The 22,158-nt window shown below is 36.2% G+C and overlaps 1 protein-coding gene across 10 annotated transcripts in view; it reads left to right on the forward strand.

Annotated features, from left to right (window-relative positions):
• The window catches only part of CNTN5 (contactin 5), a 592,231-nt gene that overhangs the window by 563,721 nt on the left and 6,352 nt on the right, over positions 1–22,158 (forward strand). For all 10 annotated transcript variants that reach the window (XM_085593275.1, XM_021529320.4, XM_085593302.1 and 7 more), the window contains 4 exons: positions 1,937–2,007; positions 4,135–4,369; positions 15,110–15,219; positions 21,779–21,965. In XM_085593275.1, coding sequence (XP_085449401.1) covers positions 1,937–2,007; positions 4,135–4,369; positions 15,110–15,219; positions 21,779–21,965 — 603 coding nt within the window. The remainder of the gene's footprint in view (positions 1–1,936; positions 2,008–4,134; positions 4,370–15,109; positions 15,220–21,778; positions 21,966–22,158) is intronic.

A 22,158-nucleotide genomic window follows, 5' to 3' on the forward strand; every position in this document is an offset into this window, starting at 1 on the left:
TGCCGAGGAAATTTATTCTTTTGACACATTTATTCTTTTAATGGTTATTCATTTGAAAGAGTTTCACTGTGTGAGTGTACATTTTAGTTTTGTGCAAAAGAAATTCATCGTTTTGACAGTTTTATTCTTTTAACATTTATTCATTTAAATAGGGCCACAATCTGCAATGCTGTTAACAAGAAAACTCTAGAAAGAGGGTTGGATGCTTCAAAGGAATACAGCATACTCTCTTATTTCTAATGTGGCAGGCACCTACATAAAAACTTCATTTGTCTCTATAATTTACCCAAAAATACCTTAGAAAGGCAAGAGAAAAATGGATGCTAAACAAGGTCTAAATATGCTCCATTAGAGACAGCATCATAATTTTTGGGTGTTAATTAACTCAGATGAGGCTTTATCTGCATCTTTTCATGCTAGACCATTCGTCACACTGTTGCACATTGATTGTATTCTTTCTACTCCTTTTTTTAAAGCCAGAGGGAAATTCTCTTTCTGAAAGGAAAACTTCATTGCCTTTTTGCCATGTCAAAGGGAGGCAAGAAGGCAGAAGGCAGGAGGGAGGGAGGGAGGGAGGAAGGGAGGAAGGGAGGGAAGTCGAAGGCACCATATTTTCCAGATAAACACAGGTTTATTGGAGAGAAACAAAATAGAAATCTCCCCTATCAGTCTGCTAAGAGCCTCAGATAAAATAACACCTGCCTTGTTTCCAACAGTATCAATCAGCATCTGCCCTATGCTTTGTTTCCTCATTTATGAGGAAAAGCAGAATCGGACTTCTGTTCTTTACAGGAGAGTTTAGGGTTCAAAAAGTGACTACCCAAATGAATTCTGAAGTCTTAGGTGGACAAACAGGATCAAATAAAAATTGCACTTTCATTGAACTCAAGTTTTCAACGGCACAGGAAACAAAGAGGACTGTGTTTATTTATTTAAATGAATTTTATTTTGTATAGTTCAAAGGGACAGTGCTACTCACTAAATAAGCTAAACAACATGCAATAAGGCCTGAACATTTAAAGGCTTACAGTACATTTTTACCAGTGACCTATGTACTGCTGTAAAGAAGAAAAAAAGTTTGTATCTTAGGCCATATTTAATCAAATAGAGAATGCAGGTATTGCCTCTTCATAGTAAATAAACCCAAGACTTTGGCCATTTGAGGAGTTTCATTAAAGGCACTTAAACAAAGTAAAAGAAATTATGCAATTTTAATGGAACAATTGACACTTCTGGTTTTACAAAATATGAAAATCCAAATAAAAATGGCAATGATAATTATAATTTACTTTAAATAATTTCCTCTGTTGCTCATGTGCTTTAAAGCTGCAATGATGAGCTCAATTTTTCAGGAACTGTGGGTACTGCTTCCAGTATTTTGCAAGAAATCATAAGGGATGTTTAAGGTTGATTGCTTTAAAATTTCTTAAAGTTGGATCCCCAGGAGAGCAATGAAAAATAAATTTACAATAATTAAAACATTCTAAATCACTACCTGAAAAACTACCTGAAAAATAATACAGACATTATGAATGATGTCCTATTTACCTGAAATCCTAAATATGTCAGGTTTCCTGGAATTTCAAGTTGTTCATTAAAAAAGACGAACATTAACAACGTAATTCCTGTTTTATCTCTTAGGTGATCTGTACAATGAAATTTTTACCAATTAGCAGAAGACCTAGTGCTTAAGCAGTTTTTTATTCCAATATTATTTTCATTCTCAGCTTATGTTTTGTTTGATTTTTCTAGCTTGTGTGTGCAATTCCCTGAAATGAGGCTTGAGCAAATTTTCTTTACCACAGAATGCTATGTTTTTATTTCTGTCCTGATTTAACAGTCTCATGTCTTCTGCAGAAATTTATTACAATGGGGAAAACTTCAATAACTTGGATATTCTGGTTTGTTTTGGTTTGTTTTTTCTTTTTGCACACAGTGCCAAAGACACCTCCAGCTAACGTAAGTGGCAGAAGTGGAAGGAGACATGAATTAGTAATAGCATGGGAGGTAAGGGATTTTTCTGTTTAAAAGTTTTGTTTCATGTTAACTTCTTTGAGGCCAAAGTAAAGAGTGCTCTACTGGGGTTTCCTTTCAACAAATCTTGTCAACACATGAACGCAAAATACTACTCTTAAATATGCTCTAAAATTTCAAAGTACTGTGGATTTTCATGAGATTTGAGTAGAAGACATGGCATCAGCTCCGAAGTTGTAATTAATCAGGCTTTTCTTCCTGATCTGCTGCATGGGTTATTTTGATTTTTCTGGAATTTATGTAAACACCGGATTAAATAATAGCTAAGAGGAGGAAAGACATGTAAAATTTTTTGAAAGCCAATTAAAAAGCAATCATTTTTAATTGTTGAATAATAATAAACTAAAGAGAATCTTGGGAACATATTTGGGATGCAAGATGCAACACAAATGTATGCTCATGCCAGTGAGAGAGTTGCTTTCTCTGCTAATTATAAAAATAGAAGAACAGAGACCTTTCTTAAGGAATTTTCAAAACTTCTAGATTCATTATGAACAGTTTCAGATTCATCAAAATTCATATACACATATATATATGTATACATACTCAAGAAAAATTCCATCAAATAAAGATATGGGGTTATAATGAAAAAAGTTTAAGCTTAGCCAGTTTAAGGAGTGATTCAGGTGGTAAGAGACACACCAAATTCTAATTGTTTAAATTGGCAAATTTTAGCACATCTAAAGAGATTGCCTTCTATTGGTACATCTGCCTGTTTCGACATCAGCTACCAAAGACACCTGAGACAGAACTGATTTCAGTTTACTTTGTATTCTATAAGGGTAAATATCAACATCTCTCTTATTAGGAGAGAATTTGCTGAATCCTGAACAAAAATACCAGTTGGGTAGAACTCTGATGTGAACGAGCCTAATCTCAGTCCCTAATAAACTGTAGTAGTATGCAGTATTCATATTAAGTGTCTATAGCACTTCTCAGGTGACTGGGTTGGGGGACTACTGGACAGTGTTATAAATTCCACTCCATCAAGGGCCAGAGTTTTCTTCCCAAAGAAATCAGAGAACCATGGGTGAGACAAGATTGCAAAGTCTGTCTTAGTTTTTCATCCTCTGCCCATGGAGTTATGATTCCTTTTTTTTTTTCTGGGATGTGCAGTGCACAGCTTCAGAAGGATGGCTAGAAAATTTTGTCTGCAAGTGAAGTGCCAGTTGATGAGACATTCATTTGAAACATGGAGGGGAGAGGATTCAGTGTTGCCTGTGGCCCAGCTCTGATTCATTTGTCCATTATCTGCATATCTATGATGGGCATTTCAAGAGATGGGGTTTAAACACCCATTTTTGGACATTTCACAAAGGTTTAATATGCAGACAGCTGTTAAATATAATCTAGTCCCTAAACTAGTCCATTGACTTCATAATAAATGTAAGCTACTGCTAATTTACTAATTAGCATGAAAAGTTCCATTCATTGAGTCAGACAAGTAAGTTTTTAGTTTTTGCACTGTTCAGACTCTAAGACAGATAAATCCCTCTTCTATCTGCCTCCTCGTGTCAGATACATCCCAATTTAAGTGGCTAATTTCACAGGTCCTCTGAGGAGAGAAAAGAAAATGTGTTATTTTCCACAAAAAAAAAGTAAAAAACTTTTTGAGACCAAGAACAACTTAGATTTATTAAAACATATTCTAAGTATTACGTTGAACCCTGGAATTGAATGTCTAAGACCTAACACCCTATTTGGAACAGAATTTAGACAGTCTGGCACCTAAAACCTGAAAGGGTCACACCACAGAAGGTATCACACGCATCATCTTACTCAAAATAAATTGGTCTATATTTTTAACAAGGCCACTGATAGGGCTATTCCACCTACAGATCACTGGTTAAAGCATCCCAATAAAAAGTGGAACATAAAAAAAAACACTTTTCTGAGCACAAGAGCTCTTTCTTCCCTAGGACAATGACTTGGTTATGGTGGTTAGGTGAGGAAGCTCTCTTAGATGGTACCTCTTTTGAAGCAATAGTCCTTATGAGGACAGGTATGTTAAGTAAATCCTATAATGGAACTGTGATTTTTTTTCCTAAATTAGTAAAACTATTTCCAATCACAATTAAGTTTCTGAACTTAATGTTTCAGCCAGTGTCAGAAGAGTTTCAGAGTGGAGAAGGATTTGGATATATTGTAGCCTTCAGACCCAATGGAACACGTGGATGGAAGGAAAAAATGGTGACATCTTCAGATGCCTCAAAATTCATCTACAGAGATGAAAGTGTCCCACCTCTGACTCCTTTTGAGGTGAAAGTTGGTGTTTACAACAACAAAGGAGATGGTCCCTTCAGCCCTATTGTAGTCATCTGCTCAGCTGAAGGAGGTCAGTTCAATGTGAAGTGAAATTGCATATTGTGAACTATATTCACCTTTTCGCCTTTTATGTATAATGCATGCTCTTATAACACACTCTTTAAACCTTAAATTACAATTTCCTTGCAGATCTGCTAAACAATATTAAACAGGTTTTGCAGAGAAGGAAGTGAACTAATTTGCCAAGTTTACCTAGAAGGAAATTACAAGGTTTAGGAATGGACTTCACGCCAAAGCCATGAAGCTTCACCCTTTCTATGAAATCATTGAAAAAATTGGCCTTAATTTTAGACAGGGTTTCTGTAACACAGAGAAAAGAAAAGATGTTATTTTCTACTGTTTCTGAGATTCATGATCCTTTTTTTGATAGGTTAATCAGACAACAGCTCAAAGAATAAATAAATTCACTTATGAATGCTCATTTCCTAGTTAATGTATTCTAAAAGTGCACAGAAATAAATTTTGTTTTAATATTTTTTTCATTAGTAGAAAGTTCTGACTTTGCATTAATGTCCCAGTCTTCAATGTGAATTATAGGAATAGTTCCCAAGAACAAATGAAAAATCCTTCTTGAAAATTTGTATTGAGAATTGCTATAAATTCTAAACAGCGTTTTGTGGGGGAGAAAAGAACCAAACAGAAACAACCAACAAACAATAATTGGTACTAGTAAAAGAAGTTGCTCTCTTTTGACAGGACCCAGTGCATGGAAATTCCCTTGCACAAAAAAGGAAAATAAATGTTATCCACAAGAATATTTTCAGAAGCTCCATTATTGAAATCCATAAATATCAGCTTTTCTTTGCTATCTTGAGTTATTCCACTGTCTCCTATTAAGAGGGTAAACCTAGTGCAGATGAGAGGGATTTCATACTCTCTCTATGAAAAAGTAATGTGAAGATAATAATACTTCATGTAAAGCTGGAAAACATTAAATGCTACTTCATATTAACCCACAATAAATCTATAACTTTGGAACCATGATGTAGCAGACACTGTCTACCACTATTCTCTCACAGTAACTACAAAGATTGGGGCTGCTGTTTTTGCTAAAATTAGTCTCATTAATTTGGTTTCTTCCACTTTTTGAATCAGGATTATCAAATAGTCATATTCTTATAAAAACAATTGCATTTTAAAATGTAAAAATTTCACAGTACAAGTTGAAAAATGTACAGTTGACTTTCCTGTTCCTCAATAAAAATTGATACTGTGAGGCCAATGGTGGTGTTTATATTTTTTAATAATTTCATACTCTAATTAGAAAGTTCTTTGCAAATAAAATTTTGCAAAGGAAGGTAGACAAATACTTTATTCTTTTTTTACTAGCAAAAGCTATTTTAACAGAAGCTGAATGCTGAATTTGAAATGATTCCTTATACCTGTGCTTGTTAGTTTGACAAGACTGGAAATAGAATAATTAGCAATATATAAACAGTTTTTTTCTACCAGTTCTTTTAAATTATGAGCTTGAAAAATAGTCTTAATAGAATAGTAGAAATAACTTTCTCTAGAAACCAGCTTTTCTGATTTGAATTCAGTAACTTGAAAGTATCTATCCATTACAGCTCTGCTAATTCAGTCTCTGTATGTGTCTGTACATGAGGAATTCTATGGGTCTAAATATTTTACAGGACATATTTCAGGATAAATATGGGATGCTGTGGCATTACAGTGCAAAATTAATTTATAGAAAGCTTTCCTACAGAAAAAAACAAGGTCATTTACTGAGAATTTAAAGGATCAAGGAAACAATATATTACAGCTAAATTCTGGTCAATGTGAAGGTTGAGGACAATAGACATTGTAGTTTGCTATGAAAATGGGGAACTGCTTTTGAAAGAGGTATACACTGTCATGCCTAGAGAGTTCAACAACTGAAGGTACAATTTTTCAAGGATTTCTATTGAACAGTAGATATTAAATAACAATTGACATTACAATGTATTATGGTCCTATGGGTGATCCAGCAAAGCCTTAGCTTACTTGCTTTCCATCACACATCCAATTATTTCAGCAGACATCTAAAGAATACAATAGGATAAAAAGTTTAGGCTTTATATTACAAGTATTACATATTTATATTACAATATTACAAGTTTTCCCACATCTACAAATGGATATACAATTGTTTAATGACACCACAAATTTGTCTAAGAAAGTCTAATTCATATTGCCTTTGCTAAGCACACTGGAAAAAACAGTTTTCACGGGACAGATTCTGAACCATGAAGAAATCTCATATTAAGAAAGAATGCATCTCCTTCTTCTGTATAACTGTGACAGCACATTGTATGATTCACATTCAGAGCCCTTTGGTAGTGCCTCTGAGCTGTTCTTAAGCAAGCAACTTGGCAGGTGGTGTTGAGTAAGGTGTTTCCCTAGTGAACGCAACAGACTGCCCTCTGATTGCATGAAGTGATTCTGTCTGGGGCAAAAGGCTTAAAACATTGCCTTCTAAGTATAAGAAGTCAGAAATTTGACAAAAACACTGAGCACTTTTTCAGAAGTAAATGGAGTGGCTAATGCTTTTCTGTCTATTAAGTCAGATAACATAATAGAATCATAGAGTGGGTTGGAAGGGACCTTAAATATCGTGAATTTTAACACACTTCTGTGGGCAGAGAACCTTCCACTAACCAAGTTGCTCAAAGTCCCATCCAACCTGGCCTTGAACAGTTTCAGGGATGTGGCATTCACACATCTGGGCAACTTGTTCCAGGGTCTCACTAACTTCACAGTAACTAATTTCTTTCTAACAACTAATTTAAATCTCTCCTCTTTAAGTTTAAATCCATTTCCCTTTGTCCTGTTACTATATGCCAGTATAAAGTATCTCTGCCTTTTTTACAAGCCTTCTTTAAGTACTGGAAGACTACTAGACAGCCTCACTGGGGCCTTCTCTTCTCCAGACTGAGCAACCCCAACTCTCTCAGCCTGTCTTCGTAGGAGAGGTGCTCCAGCCCTCTGATCAACTTCATGTCCAGGTCTTTCTTGTGATGAAGACCCCAGAGCTGGATGCAGTACTGCAGGTGGGATCTCAGCAGATCAGATCAGATCAGATCAGATCTCCTCCGTTGCTCTGCTGCCCACACTGCTTTGGATACAGCCCAGGGTGTAGTTGGCTTTATGGGCTGTGAGTGCATACTGCTGGCTCATGTCCAGCTTTTCATCCATGACAACTCACAAGGTCCTCTCTTTATGGCTGCTCTCAATTAGTTCTTCCCTCATCAGTGTTTAAGACTGCTCCAGCTGAGGTGCAGAACCTTGTTAAACTTCATGAGGTTCCCACAGAACTCCTTCTATACCTTGCCCAGGTCATTCTGGATGGCATCCTCTCCTTCAAGTGTGTCAGCTGCAGCACTCAGCTTGCTGTCATCTGCATACTTGCTGAGGGTTCCCCTGATCTCACTGTCCACATCATTGATAAAGATACTGAAAAGCATTTCTCCCAAGGCAGAGCCTTGATGGATACCACTTGTCACCAGCCTCCACTTGGACATAGATCCAACAGGTATTTAGAAGACAGAATTATATCAATGGTCACTAAAACATCAATGACAGTGGTGATCCAAAGTTGAAGAGGCAAGAAAGTCTACCTGGTCATAGATTATTTAAGACCTTTTTCCTTCTTCACCAATCTTTTGACTTTATAAAAATCATCACCAGAATATAGTTCATGGGAAAGACTCTCCAGGAGCTAAAAGTGCACATGAATGTAATGGAAGAATAGAGAATAAAATGGGGAATCAGTTAAAAAGATTGTACAAAACTAGACATATAACCCATGGATAAAAGAAAAGCAAATATATATGTGACTCTCTAGAAAAGGTGTCTTAATTCAATAGGAAAGTTTGAAGGAGAAGCCTTTCCTGGAAAACTTAGGAAAGGAAATAAAGCAAATAATCAGAGAGAAAAGAAAAAACTAGATGTCACATGTTAAAAGGGATGATGGGAGCCAGGAAAGCAGCTCTTAAGAGGGAATGAGGATGATGCTCAGAAGATGCAGGATAGAAAAAAAGATGCACAATTACCTCAATAAGAAGGCAGAACAAAAGGAGACAGTAGACATTTCCAGCAGCAGGCAAGGATGAGCCTGAACCTTACATGAAGGAAAACTTTAGTAACAGAAAGAGACATGAGGGCACAGCAAATTAGGCTACCTGCCAGGAGAAAGGTTGCAGTGTGCAGGCCTGAGGCTGAAAAGGATCGTGAACAGAACAGAGAGAAATCTTCTGGCCATACTTTCTGTCAGGAAAATAAGGTATCAGATTCTTGCTAGAAAATACTGAGACAGCACTGAAATTCAGTACAGGTACAGATGATTTTTATCCACAGAACAAAAAATAATTTGAAAAAGGCACTAGACACTGAAGATAAAGCAATGAACAAAAAAAAAATGTTAACACTCTTTGTTACAGCACAAAGATTTATGAGTTCTTTTTTTATTGATGACTACATTCCACCTAAATACTGAGGTGATAAGAATTCCAAGATTGCTAATACAAGCTTTCAGTATCAGGGAAAACCATATGCAATCTCTATGTGTGGCTTTAATTCACTGGAAAATGAAAACTGGGGAAATCACAAATACAGTAACGAAGAAGGAAATACAAGTGTGAAGGTATGATAGCAAGAAGATGGAAAAGGCTGTGCTGTGCAGTGATGGCCAGGCTGGTTTTCTTCAACAAACATGGCTACACAAACTATGAGCTACACAAGAAAGACAAAATAAAAGTAAGAAGCTGGATGTCATAATAGGCTGATGATGTGATAATGTATCAGCAAATATAAAATCAGTGTTTGGATAAAACAGAATAACCTTGGGTTCCATGTAATTTCGGAAAAGGGCAATTACAAAAACTGGAAGCCAAGCTAGATGTCAATTGCTGATTATCCTGATCAATTTGGATGCTGAGAAAGACATTCTAATTGAAAAATATTAAAGAATGCTGTTATGTATCAGAGAATCTAGCAGTTCAGAGTAGTTTGGATAGTAAAAACTAATTAGTAAAGACTAATAACCCTGTGTTCTGGCTGTGCTAATTAGCAGATTCTTTATCCAGTACTGACTAACTGAGAAGAAATAACAGTATAATAGCCTTGTTCTGATGAATAATTGAGACACTATAGAAAAGCTGATTATAACAAACAACAGTAAAATATGTCATAATTAAAAAGCAGGAAATTATTTTATTAACTGGAATTAACTGTTGAAACTAAAAATAGAAGTGTTTTGGAATGTCTCTAAGCGAAACATTTAACAGATATTTGAAGTTTATACTGCATGAAATGGTACATTTCTGAGACAGGACATGAAATCTGAGGATATATAGATGTACCCTCTAAAAGATATTCAGAATAAGTAAAAAACATACATAATACAATCTAAGTAATGAAAAGGATAAAAATAACCCAAGTATAGACAAAAAATTAAGGTTCATTTTTTTTAAGTTGGGAAAGTATGTAAGATATGAAAAATTGAAGTAAGGAATTATGTTAAATCAAGGAATGGAAAACAATACTGAAAAACTTTAGCATTTATTTTAAATAAATAAGATTATATAGACAGGATAGCTAATAAGAACATTAAAGTGAAAATTTCTATATCTGTAGTGAAAATTTCTAGTATTCCCAATTGTCAGAAATTCAACCCTTTACAAATTAAACAATGCAGAATTTTTTATTCAAATGCACCATAAATAAAATTTAACCTGTTTTTCTACTCAGGGACACGGTGTAGAAATTACACATAAAAAACACTCAAATGTTTTCATTTGCATCAGAGCATTACTCTGATAAAACTACCACATCTTGGGGCAGCACAAATTGCTCAGAGTCGACACAGATGGTGCCAAAAGCATAATGCCACAGATAGCTGTATGCCCATGCTCAGGGAGGTGCCTTGTCTCTCTGTCCCTATTTAGTTTACAAGTATAGATGCAGCCTAAAAGCACGAGGAAAAATATGAATTATAGTACTCTACAGTATGGAAATGGATGAGAATGTGAAAGGAAATAGAAACAAGTTTCTGAGAACCCAACTGGTTTCAAGGCCTTTTATAAAGGGGTTTTGTGTTAATGATTGTCATAATGGGTGATACAGGATCAGTTCTGTTCATTTCAGTATCTAATTTCTCCTTCAGGCATTGACAAAATTATCTTCGCAACAATTGAAAGATCTATAATTTTGATAAATGGAGTAGTGAGTACTACTAAAACCTCCTATATCAGAAATAGAAATCCCTGAGCAATACAGGTTAAAGACTGAAGACTCTCACACTCACTGTTTAAAACCTCCTGAGGGACCCCAGATGCACTTCTGTAATACTTACAAGATGCAATGATACCGCACAGAGCTTTTGTTCTTGCTTTGTATGAATCTGTGGTAATTCATCGAGCCAATGAAGATAAAAAGCTCTCCGTTATCTGAAAGGCAACGGACCATACAAAAGCCATTGCAATTTTATTTCTCCATATTTAGACAAATAACTTACTATTTTCTTTTCATTGAGAGGAAATAATATGCAATTACACACCTCTGAATACAGCCTCAATTTTTTTTATTAAAATCTAAAGTTCTTGAGGTCCTGTGATTCATTTCATAGCTAAAGCTGAGCTACTTGAGGTTTAGGTGAACCTGAAAACCAATTAGCAGATCAGCAGTAAACTACAGAGGGTTATTTCCTGATTCTGCCAGATTCTGTCTGGAGAGATTTTGTGAAAGCTCAGTTAGAGCTGTCTCAAATGACTTTTTAAGGAATTAAATCACAATCCTGACATAGAGGAGTTTATTAAGCACTCCTCTGATCAATGGCATTAGCCCCATGGGAAGCAGATGTTCAATCAATATAATGGGCACACCCCCCCACATGCTGAGGGTAACTCTGTCTGCCATGTCACTTGATGGAAGTGAACCATTGTGTTCATGAACATTCCTCTGGTAAATTATCTGGGGAATAAGGCAGCTCCTTATTCCCAGATTACACTCTGCTGTGTAATAAATCTGGGTTATTCCACAGGGAAGAGAGAGTTGCAGCAGGATGTACACTGTGAGAAAGTGTGCAGGAGAGCATCATTACAGGAGAAGACTTCAGAAGTTCTACCCAACAAGAAAGAGTACTTCAGCACTACATCAAAAATATTCAGGGCAGTGGTCTTCCCTTATAGCTCATTCCAATGCTCTTCTAATTTTTCTTTTGTTTTAAAATCTTCTGCAAAGACACTGGTCAGAAAGAAGGTGAAAATAGAAAGGACTTGTGGAAAAGTGAGAATTACAAAGGTCTGTCCTGGAAACAGTAATCTTGTTTCTGCTGGTGTGGAAATTGGATCTTTTTTTCCATTTTGAGCACAAGACTGGAGAAAGTTCTAATCCTGTAGACAGACATTTCACTGTCTATCTAGTGGAGTCCCCTATTTCCCAGGAATGGAAAAAGCTCACTGAAGGTTGTCTGATTTGCAAGATAGTCCATGTGGCTATTTCTACCAAGGAAGCAAATGCTATAATTTTCTTTACCTACAGGTTGACAGAAGAGGGATCAATTTTCTTGATTTTCCTTCTGATATATCTCTTGTGGATTTTTCCACATAGAGGCATTATCACAGAAATAGATCCTGGCTGAAATCCCAACATCTCAGCAACGAAGAACTGCCTGCAGTCATAATGCAATTCCTCAGACTGAGGTTCTTCAAATAAGAGCTTGAATTTTGAATAAGACTACTTTGTAGAAATCCTTTTTGGAATCAAAATAAGAACTGAACAGATATGAAGTGGTTGGCTGAGTAGTCCTGACTGAGGATCTGTTCCACAGAAGAATTAAAACAATGTAAATTTGAGTAGGCTCTTGAGCTTGTTTTTTAAGGTAGATCATGTGAGAATCCTTAAGGATGAATATTTCAGGAAAACAGATCAGCTTACAGTCATAAACAGGTACAACACACTGAGGGCTAGTAACTGATTCTTTTCCTTACTTTCCAGTGTCAAAATTCAGGATTCCCTGTCTGAACATTAGCAATGAAATTAGTGTATATACATGTCCTGCCATTTTACAGCCATCCCAAAGACCTGCATATTGATCATATTTCTTTAAAGTATGATTGCAGCCAAGGGAAAGACAGTGTTTCATGGACATTGCACACAGCCTTATGAAAATTTGTTGTACTGCATCTTTAATTCAAACAGGGAATATTAAAGAGACTATTAAAGATGGCCTTTTTTCCTTCTTCAGGACGTATGACCTTCGGTAGACACCTATAGGTTTAGCATAATAATAAGATCCGAAGAAAATAATGTAACATCAGTGACCGTAATAGAAAAAGCTAATGAACCTATCAAACTTATCATTAGTTTTAGATACAGAGAACCTATGACATTGGAGTGAACCACAGACTGTATTATATCACCAGAAATTATATGGTCCTCATCATATCTGAATCAATAAAAAATGCTATTTATTCTCCAAAAACTTTCAGACAGTCATACTATATCTTATTCTCAAATACATAATTTCTGCTGTTTTGCTGAACACTATTCTCAGTGCCTAATATCAGTGAAACTGCAGTGAATTATTTCTGAATATGTGAGAAATACATTTTCTTCACATAAAATAAAATCCAAACTATTTCTGCTCCATTTGTTGAAAACATTTTTTTAAAATAGCAGAAAATATTCTATTCATACATTCAAGCAATGTATAAACCACTCCTAGTGAATGCTATGAGGAGGAAATTATACCTGCATTTATAGAAAATGTAAAGTCTGCCAACTAACATTTTGTGTACATCTCAAATTATTTATACCACTGCAATCTTTTCTGACAACAAGGTAATTGCTTCAATAATACAAAAACTAGAAAATAGCTTTTGCCACACAAATCTTAGTAGTACATAAAATAGAAAGCAGGATGTAACTGTTGAACAGAAAATCAGATTATGAGCAATATATTTCAGTACATAACGCAATTCTTTCAGTATTGAATTCAAAAGATCATTTTTCTTATTCCTGAACATATTTTTTTATTCTTTATTACCTAAAAAGTTCCAAACATATTTTATACTTATTAGTAATACTCATTGTTGGAAAAACACCACTTCATATCACATCAGAATGACTTATTTTCTTCAGATGTAAATTTAAAAAAAGATCAAAAAAGAGTAACAAGGGATGAAAAATTTGTAATAACCATGTCAAAAATATTTGCAGGGCAACAGTGCCAGAGCAACATCTGCAGAGAAAGGACAATAGTTAATGAGTCACCACTGATACTGGGTATCTTACATATTAGGTGGTTTGGTCACTGAGAAAAATATGTAATTTTATCTCAGGCTGTTCTGTACGGAGACTGCTTTTCTGCAAACCTGTTAAACAAGTCCCCAAAACCCCACTTTTCTAAAAGCTCTTTGATCTGTCTCCCAATGGCATAAAACCAAGACCTCTCCTGCCATTCAGGGGCAGATCAACATACTGGAAATTTAATGAGAAACATTAGGCCAAGGAAGAAATCATAGGTTCTGTGACTAGAGGCAAATATTAATTCATATTTTTGCTAAGTGAACCACACCAGAAAGGTGGAGAAATGCCCTATTGTGTGCTGCACAGTATATGTAGAAGCCTTGCCTCCACAGCTTGTCTTTAAGAAAGTTTTCAGTCATGTTTAGGTAATAAAGCAAAAGACCCACAAGATTTCCTTGACTCATGTCCCAGTCTCTTACAAGACAATTTTTGGACTCATGGCTCCCAGTGTACTGTAACAGGTGATACAACTGAGTGGTGGGGTGCTCAATAGCCTGTCATGGCAAATATCTGGTGACTTTTACTCAACTTCCCAACCACTGAAAGAAGCTGGGCCTCTGTAAAGCATTCATTGATGTGAAAATACAAAGGCAAACATGGCTGTGACTACACTGTTGGGCAAGTGTGGTGTGTAAAGCATCCTATAGTTTCAGTGATCATCCTGGCAACGCCCCAGCATCACCAAAGGGCACCCAGCTAGGCTGGAGGACAGAAAGGATTATCTATTCCAGATAATCAGGAGATCAGGACTGCAGAGTGTTTTATGAATAGCATGGAGATAGAAACAAAAACATAGGGCCAATGGAAACAAACACAGGCAATCAGAGGGACAGACATTAGGTCTTGGTGTCTTTACAAAAATGTGCACCCAAGGCCTAAAACAGTAAATACTCCACAGCAGAGAGAAGGAGGTACACCCTAAGCATTGGTGCCTGTGATTTTGAGGATATAATAACATAATCTTAAAAAAAAGAATCTTTCACATAGCATCTCACTACAGTGCTGTGTATCACTTCCTACTCAGTATTGCCCCAGGGCAGGACTGACTGTGCACCCCAGCAAGGCATTGCTCATCCTGAGCTGACAGAATGGCTCTAAGAAGCCACAAAGAGAATGAATGCTCCGTTTACTGCTGCAGTTAGGGCTATGAAAGGGGTGTGTGGAGACAGGGGACATATATACAAATATTAAAGGTTTTTAAAAACATCACCGATTCTGTCACAGTTTGCTGCACCCGTCATCAGTGATGAGATATTGATGTAGCATGACACAAATAAAGAAATACAACAATAATAATCTCTTCATCTTGTTCAGTTTTTCATGTTCCCCCTAAGTGTCATACCTTCTTGAGAGTATTAAGGTAGAATAAAGGAAGTAAATGACAGTTTCAGATGGAGTGTTTTTGATAAATACAAGCTGTTACAGCGGAGGTTTATTGTTTCAATTTTTCTTAATACAGAACCCACTGCTGCTCCCATCGATGTCAAAGCTACGAGTTTATCTGTATCAGAGATTCTTGTTGCGTGGAAACATATTAAAGAAAGTCTAGGAAGACCACAGGGATTCGAGGTATGAACACAGAATATCATAATGAGAAATCTTGTTGCTTTTGAGAGTGTTGCATTCTGTTAACAGTAGTGAAGCTTCAATAGGAATTATTCTCATTTGAGTCTACATACCACTGGCTGTGGAACAACAGTCACAGCTGTAGCACCAGAACATTTTTTTATTTATTTGTGCTTGAAAACTGTTCAACACCAGCTCTTGTAAGATCTCTTTGTCACTTCAGAAAGAGCTGAAAGAACTGCAAGTGACCCAGCATGCATCATTCACAGGCTGGGGAAAATTAGGTATTGACTGTTTCCAGCTCTAAGCTACCAGTTCAAGCTTGTTATTTACTGACAGCAATCAGCACAGAGAAAGGATCATGTACTCTCATCCCACAGTGGCCGAGGGACATCTGCTGGGCAGACAGTAACAACAGGATGTCAGGAGGGAAGGAGCAGCTGCACAGTCCATAAATAAAATGTTGCTTAGAGACAGCCCTTCCTGAGAGTGAGCCCGCCCTGGCATGGGACCTCCTTGCACTTTTCGATACAGTTTACAATCCAAACCTCCAGGAACAGATCAGATCTAGCAGCACACCTGTCTATTCCTTTGGGCCACTACCACAACCCACCCTGACCTTGTGGATCAGGCTGTGCTGATTCTCATTAAATAGTCCAGCTAAACCAAATGAACAGATTATTGGATGCAGAGTATTTGTCCTGCTTTAGACCTGTGCTGGTTCATTCCTGATTTTCTACAGTAGCATTGAAAAGAGAGTAAAAGTGTAGGTCTGAGGTAGGCACCAATCATATGGGTGTCAAAAGATAATTTGTGATCTACTGGCACAGGGTGTCTCCCTGGTAGCATGTCTGGGCAACCACAGGGGCTGGTGGCCATCAATGACAGCCTTAGGAAGGAAATGTGGGTGTCTGGGCAACAGCAGAGTCAGCACCTCCTCCAGCTCAGTCTCTGGCTGGCCAGCCACAACCAGGACAACACATTTACCTCATAGCTCAGATGCAGCCAGTTAATATTTTTACACCTGTTTCTGTAGCCTGTTGATATATTGGATAGCAATATTTCTGTTAATATCTAGCACCGTGCAAATGGGCTGTGACTTTGGCATGTCCCCTCAGGTCTAGCATTTGTTCAGGTCCTTTTTCCATCTACGTCTGCTTACTGAACTCTGCTAACCCTCTGTCAGTTTTCTTTCATTGTTCTTTTCTCCCACTTCTTTCTTACAATAAATAAATTTCTATTTCTTTGCACATAGCTTGCCTCATGCAGCAAAAGTTATATTTGACCATTTTACCTTTAAACCTGCGATTTATAAAGAGAACAAAACTGTATCTGATAGAGATGATATTCATCTTGCAAATACTATTCCTCTCCATGTTGAAGTGTTCCATTTGTTAGTAAGCTGACTTCAATCTTGAGACCAGTCTTTTATCATCTGAAATAACTTACTTGCTGCACCCTGTCTTTTTTCTTTTCAGAAAGGTGTCTGGTTTGGTTTATTTTCTCAGCTATCTTAACATCTTTTAAATTATACCTACTGTTTTCACTCTTATCCTCATTCCATCGATCAAAATTATTCTCAAAATGTTCTATTAACTTTGCATTACATATTTTTAAATAAAATATAGATTTTCTTTCTAAAATTGAATTTTATTTCCCTAGAAGCTTACATTTCATAATGTGAATGGATTTTTGCATTTACTTGCTTGTCACATAACACTTCCCTTAGCTCTACAGGTGTGTCCTAGCAATAGATGGCTGTTACAGGAAGGACAATGGGCTTGCTTTGTGTCAGAGGTGGTCTTCTGCACTTGGAAAGTGCTCTGACCTTTGAAGTTTGGCATACTCTGACCCAAACAGTAATACTTGACAGCTCTATGCCTCTCACAGATTTCTCAGGTACAAATCTGAAAATGCCCATTAATACAGGAGAAATTACTAACAGCAAACCTTATTAATAATTTAGCTACTCACGCTGCTGTACACTAATTTTAGGATTATAGCATGAAGATTACTGAGTAAGTATTTCAAGCCAAGGACCTGCAATTGACCTAACAAAAAAAATTAAATATAAAATATTTCACTGCTCCCTTTTACCTCCTCCCACAAAGGAATTAGAGGAGCCTTCTAAGTACTAAGTACTTCTAAGGTAGCACCTTTATCTGGGGAGATGAGTGTGTTTTTTCCTCTCCCTCCTACTAAACCCCATCCTCTTCTTTATGTCTCTGTTCATTTAGCCAGAATTCCTCTGCCCACTTTCTGACAGACAAATCTTCCATGGAGTAATTTACTCTCCTCCATCCTCACAGGAATGATTACAGTCTGAGCAGCACTTATTCAGTAAATATAAAAGTAAATGTTGCTGTTCTGCACAATTCAGCAGGAGAGAATAACTTCTAAGGATGGTATTGCTAGATCTTTTCAATTCCATTTTTGGGAATAATTTCATCAAGAAGGAGGTAATGATTTATAGGATCAGTACAGTGAGTCAGTGTATTATAATATTCACTTAAGTACACTAGGTCCACACTATCAACCCAATTTTCCTAACATACTGACAGTTTGCCTTTAAAGCATCATCCCCACAGTGCAAAAAGGAAAAGAGTCTCTGTAGGAAGATATTGGGGCTAAAATCCACCCTCCACAAAAAAAAACAAAAAAAAAAAAAAAAAAAACAAACAAAAAAAAAAAAACAGAAGTACAGAAAGTACAGATCAGCTTTATGTTTTCCATATTATTTGCTTTCTTAAGAGTCTCTTTCACTTGTTGGGAAAATTCTTCTGAAAGTTCATCATTTGTTCAGTGCAGTGGAAAACAAAGACTTAGTACTCCTTTATCCACAAACAGCAAATAGATAATGCACAGGTATCCAGTAATTTTGATAAAAGGATTAATTATCTTTTTTTCAGGTTTATATTTCTTTTCTAACATAGAATTATTGTGGAACACAAGTAAAGAGCTGCCTTCAGTTTAATCTGAATGCAAAACAATCTAACTAACCTCTCTGCTTTCATGTCTCAATTTGTATTCTGGCTGTGGTCATCATAGCAGTGACAACCTCCTACACAGTCTCCACATTTCTGGCCTTTTGGCAACAGCATTATAAAAGGGGCAGCTATTTTCTTAACACTTGAATGTTTGGGCTTTAATCAACCCAAGTGGCAGAATATTTACTAAATGTGGACAAGTTCACAGTGACCCACTTTCACTCTGGCCCTGCTTGCACTTTGTACTAAGGAGTAATGAAAGGCAAAGGAACTTGTCCAATTTCACATTGTCATCCTTGAAAGGCAGTGTTAACTGTTATGTCACATGAGTTTTATGCAAGGTTTGCTCCCTCATTTGCATCTTCCAAAGCACATATTATTCCTGCCTTCAGTACAGGTTTGTCAGCTGTCCACCCGACCTTACTAAATATATACCAGCTACAGTCTGATAAAGTAGAAACAGCTCAAAAACTATGTCAGAATTGTGGAAAAAATACAGTGTGTTTTTCATACTTATTGTTTGGAATCTATAAGCTGAAGGTTATAAAATCTATTTGAGCCCGAGGCAATATTTTCCTTTTGGTTCACTAGTGGTAAGGAAGGAAAACAGAAAGAATTACTGACTGGAAGAAGAGATATTTTGGGTTTAATTTTTCTTTTCCAGAAAGACAAGCTTAATACTTAAGTATAACTGAAAAAGATCATGTGTTTTTTGCTGGAGTTCCTCTAAAGGATAGAAATTTGATTAATACAATCAAAAGATCAATTTGAAGCAAAAAAATAAATAAAATCAAAAATAACAAAAAAAAAAGAAAAGATAAAAAATTCTTGAGTGCCATTTTCATAGAGGATTATTTGACATAATAACTTGGTTTATTGTATTATTTATTTAATAAAACCATATTATGGTATTTCAAAGAGAGTTACTCAGTATTTTGCTGTTTCTCAGTTGCATTTTATCTATTTTTATAATGGAACAGGTAATTTTATTTACATGGTACTAGATTTTTTTTTTAATTTAGTGAAGTACACCTTGAGGTAATTTAGAAAGAGCATATGGATATTTTAACCACAGACTAGTAAAGCAAGATGGAAATTCTACTTAATTTAGACTCTTACTTGATATATTTAATTTGTAGCTTTAATTTTCTGTGGTCAACAGGAAGAATATTCAGCCAGTAACTCTGACTTTATCACATTAATGAAGATGACCTGAAATTAGATCAGATTAAGTTATGACACGGACTGTATAACCTAGAAACCAATTTATGGAAAAGAGTAATATCATTTAAGATACTTTTTAACTTAAAACTTCAAGGAAGTGGCCTGCAAGTATCAGAGGTAGAAGAATTTTAGACAGAAATTATTTTTTTTTGCCAAGATTTGCTTTTAACTATTGCTTAACCCATGATCAGAGCAAAGCGGGTTGTTCCTCTCCAGCTCAAAGGGATGGGTCTCTGGAAATCAGGTATCAAAGTTTACTATTCTTTGGCTAAAAAGAGCAGAAAGCCCAGAAAAAAAAATGTAAAACCTCACAAACAAGAATGCATTAAACAGACAAAATGCTTTCTTTCCCCCTTTTTCTGTCAGTTTTAAAATATTGACTACTTTTTTATAATTTATGCTTCATGTTTCATGCTACTATCAATATTCAATGTTATGAAAACAGGTTACTATGAAAACCTGTTCTGTATTGTAGATCCCTTCTGAGAAGTTTAAATTAAGGTTTAATTAAATTAATTAATTAATACAGCTACTTGTAATTTTCCTCCTGGCTTTCTAGAAAAAGGAGAAAAAATTGAGTCTCCTTTAGACCCCTGCTACTGTCTCCTTTAGACCCCTGCTACTGTTCACCCGTGTAAGCTTAGACAACTCACTTTTCCTTTCTGACCCTTTTCTTCTTGGATCCTCAGCAGACTACAGGGTTCCAGGACACGTTCCCCCTCACTGCCTGTTCATACAGTGCTTAATATTGTGCAGTTCTCACCATTTGTACATCATATTTGTTAAGATGCATCACGAGTAAAATGAAAGGAATCTGACTGACCAAGAGATAATAAGCATTGCAGATTCAATAGTAGGATGTGAATAAATGGTTATTAATTATTTTTTCTTTTCAAGAAAAGAAAACGGACTATGAATGGCTGTAATTTCTGATATCTGTAGCATTGGCCAAGTATTCATCCAGCAAAACACCTCAGTGAATCACACTTTTTTCAGAACAAGTAGTGACTGCAGCTAGATTTGTGAACTGAGCTGTAACTAATCTAAGAATTAAAGCAATAGCATTTTAACATGAGATAATGCAGGCATACACACAAAAGACAAATACTTGAATTTTACCGTTGAAAGAGCGGACTGTGAGCTGACACAAATATACCCTCAATCAAATTTAACAGCACTTTTCTCAAGTAAATATAGGACCTCAAATGTATATTTTTGCAACCAGATCTTTTTTTTATGGCAGTCCTAATACAAGTATAAAAAGTCAGCATTGTGCTCACTGGTGTTATTTTCCTGCAAACCCCTTGGGGTTTTTTTCGTTCACCATTTCCTGGGAGACATTCTCAAGAGTTCTCTCTTGTTCGTGACCTTTTTTCTCAGAGGAAAAGTTATCCCAATACAATGTAAATAACTTATTAAGAAATAACCAGCTTCACACAAAAGGTCAAAATGTGGAAGAAAAGCAAGTAGGTCTCAGCATGAATAAAAGTAAGCTGAGTATAAGTCTTTGAATGGCATGTTAGTGACATCTGTTAAGCAAAATAGGGCCCCATGAGAATTGCCTTACTTGTGTAGCTCACCTAGATACATTTTCTCCACTTACACCCTGCAAGTGCTTGGTCCCTGAGGAAAAAGATTGTCCAGATTCAGTTCAGTTTTATAACCTCTTTGAGGTTATGATAAATTTAAAGATACTAGAGAATAAGAGTAAAGAACCACCAAAGATCAATTTAGGGGTTTATTTTATGTCTGAAAACGAAGGGCATAAACATACTATCAAAACTTCATTTACCATAAACCTGTTTATATCCAAGAACTGAATCAATTTATTTTTTTTTCTTCTGTTAAGTTTTTTCAGATGATTAAAATATTTCCATCATTGTTCTCTCATTGCCTATTCATTGGACTGATAAGAAATCTCCTGGATCTGAGTTGAACAAGGCCAAGAGAATATTGCTCACAAAACTTAACTGATGCAGTCAGTTTTCCAGGGTGAATGTAGATATTCTGGTGACCTACCAGAGGCTGAGTTCTTCTTGAATGTTGTCCTTCAATGATGAGCTCTCCCTGACAAAATTCACCCTCTCCTCTTCTGTCTTACAGTAACCTCTTCTTGTGACAGTACACAGCTCCAGGTCACACCACAATATTCCATGTCTTGCCATTTTGGAGAAGAGAGCACTGAATGGCTTGAGGTCAAGCTGCAAATTCCATATGCTTAAAGGGGCTTAATGATCAGAAAAAGGCATAAATGGCAAAAATACCTTCCACAGGATAACAAGCACAAGCATCTGGCAGCATGAGCTTGCCAGGTGCCTATATTAATCCTTCATTTGGTTGCTCGTTGGCAGGTTGGTTACTGGAAGGACATGCAGCAGGAAGAAGCAGCAGAAAAGGTCAAAACAGAGGGAAATGAGTCATCCATCCTCCTGACAGGATTAGAAGGAAACACATTATATCACCTAACAGTGAGGGCATACAATGCTGCAGGGTATGGACCACCTAGCACTGCTGTACATGCAGCAACCAAGAAATCCCGTAAGTAATCTCAACACCTTTTCTAAAAGGAAGAAATCTGGGAGCAGCCTCTGTCCCTTCGGTGTTTTATTTATTAAAAGTGTATAATAATCAGGAATCATTTATAACCTTGATTCATGGCTTTGCTTTGATGTTTAGATGTATTCATATGACTTTGCATTCATAACAAAGGTCAATTTCCTAGAAAACAAGG

The sequence above is a fragment of the Lonchura striata genome, chromosome 1 (genome assembly GCF_050655825.1).
Source record: "Lonchura striata isolate lonStrDom1 chromosome 1, ASM5065582v1, whole genome shotgun sequence".
Classification (NCBI taxonomy): Eukaryota; Metazoa; Chordata; class Aves; order Passeriformes; family Estrildidae; genus Lonchura; species Lonchura striata.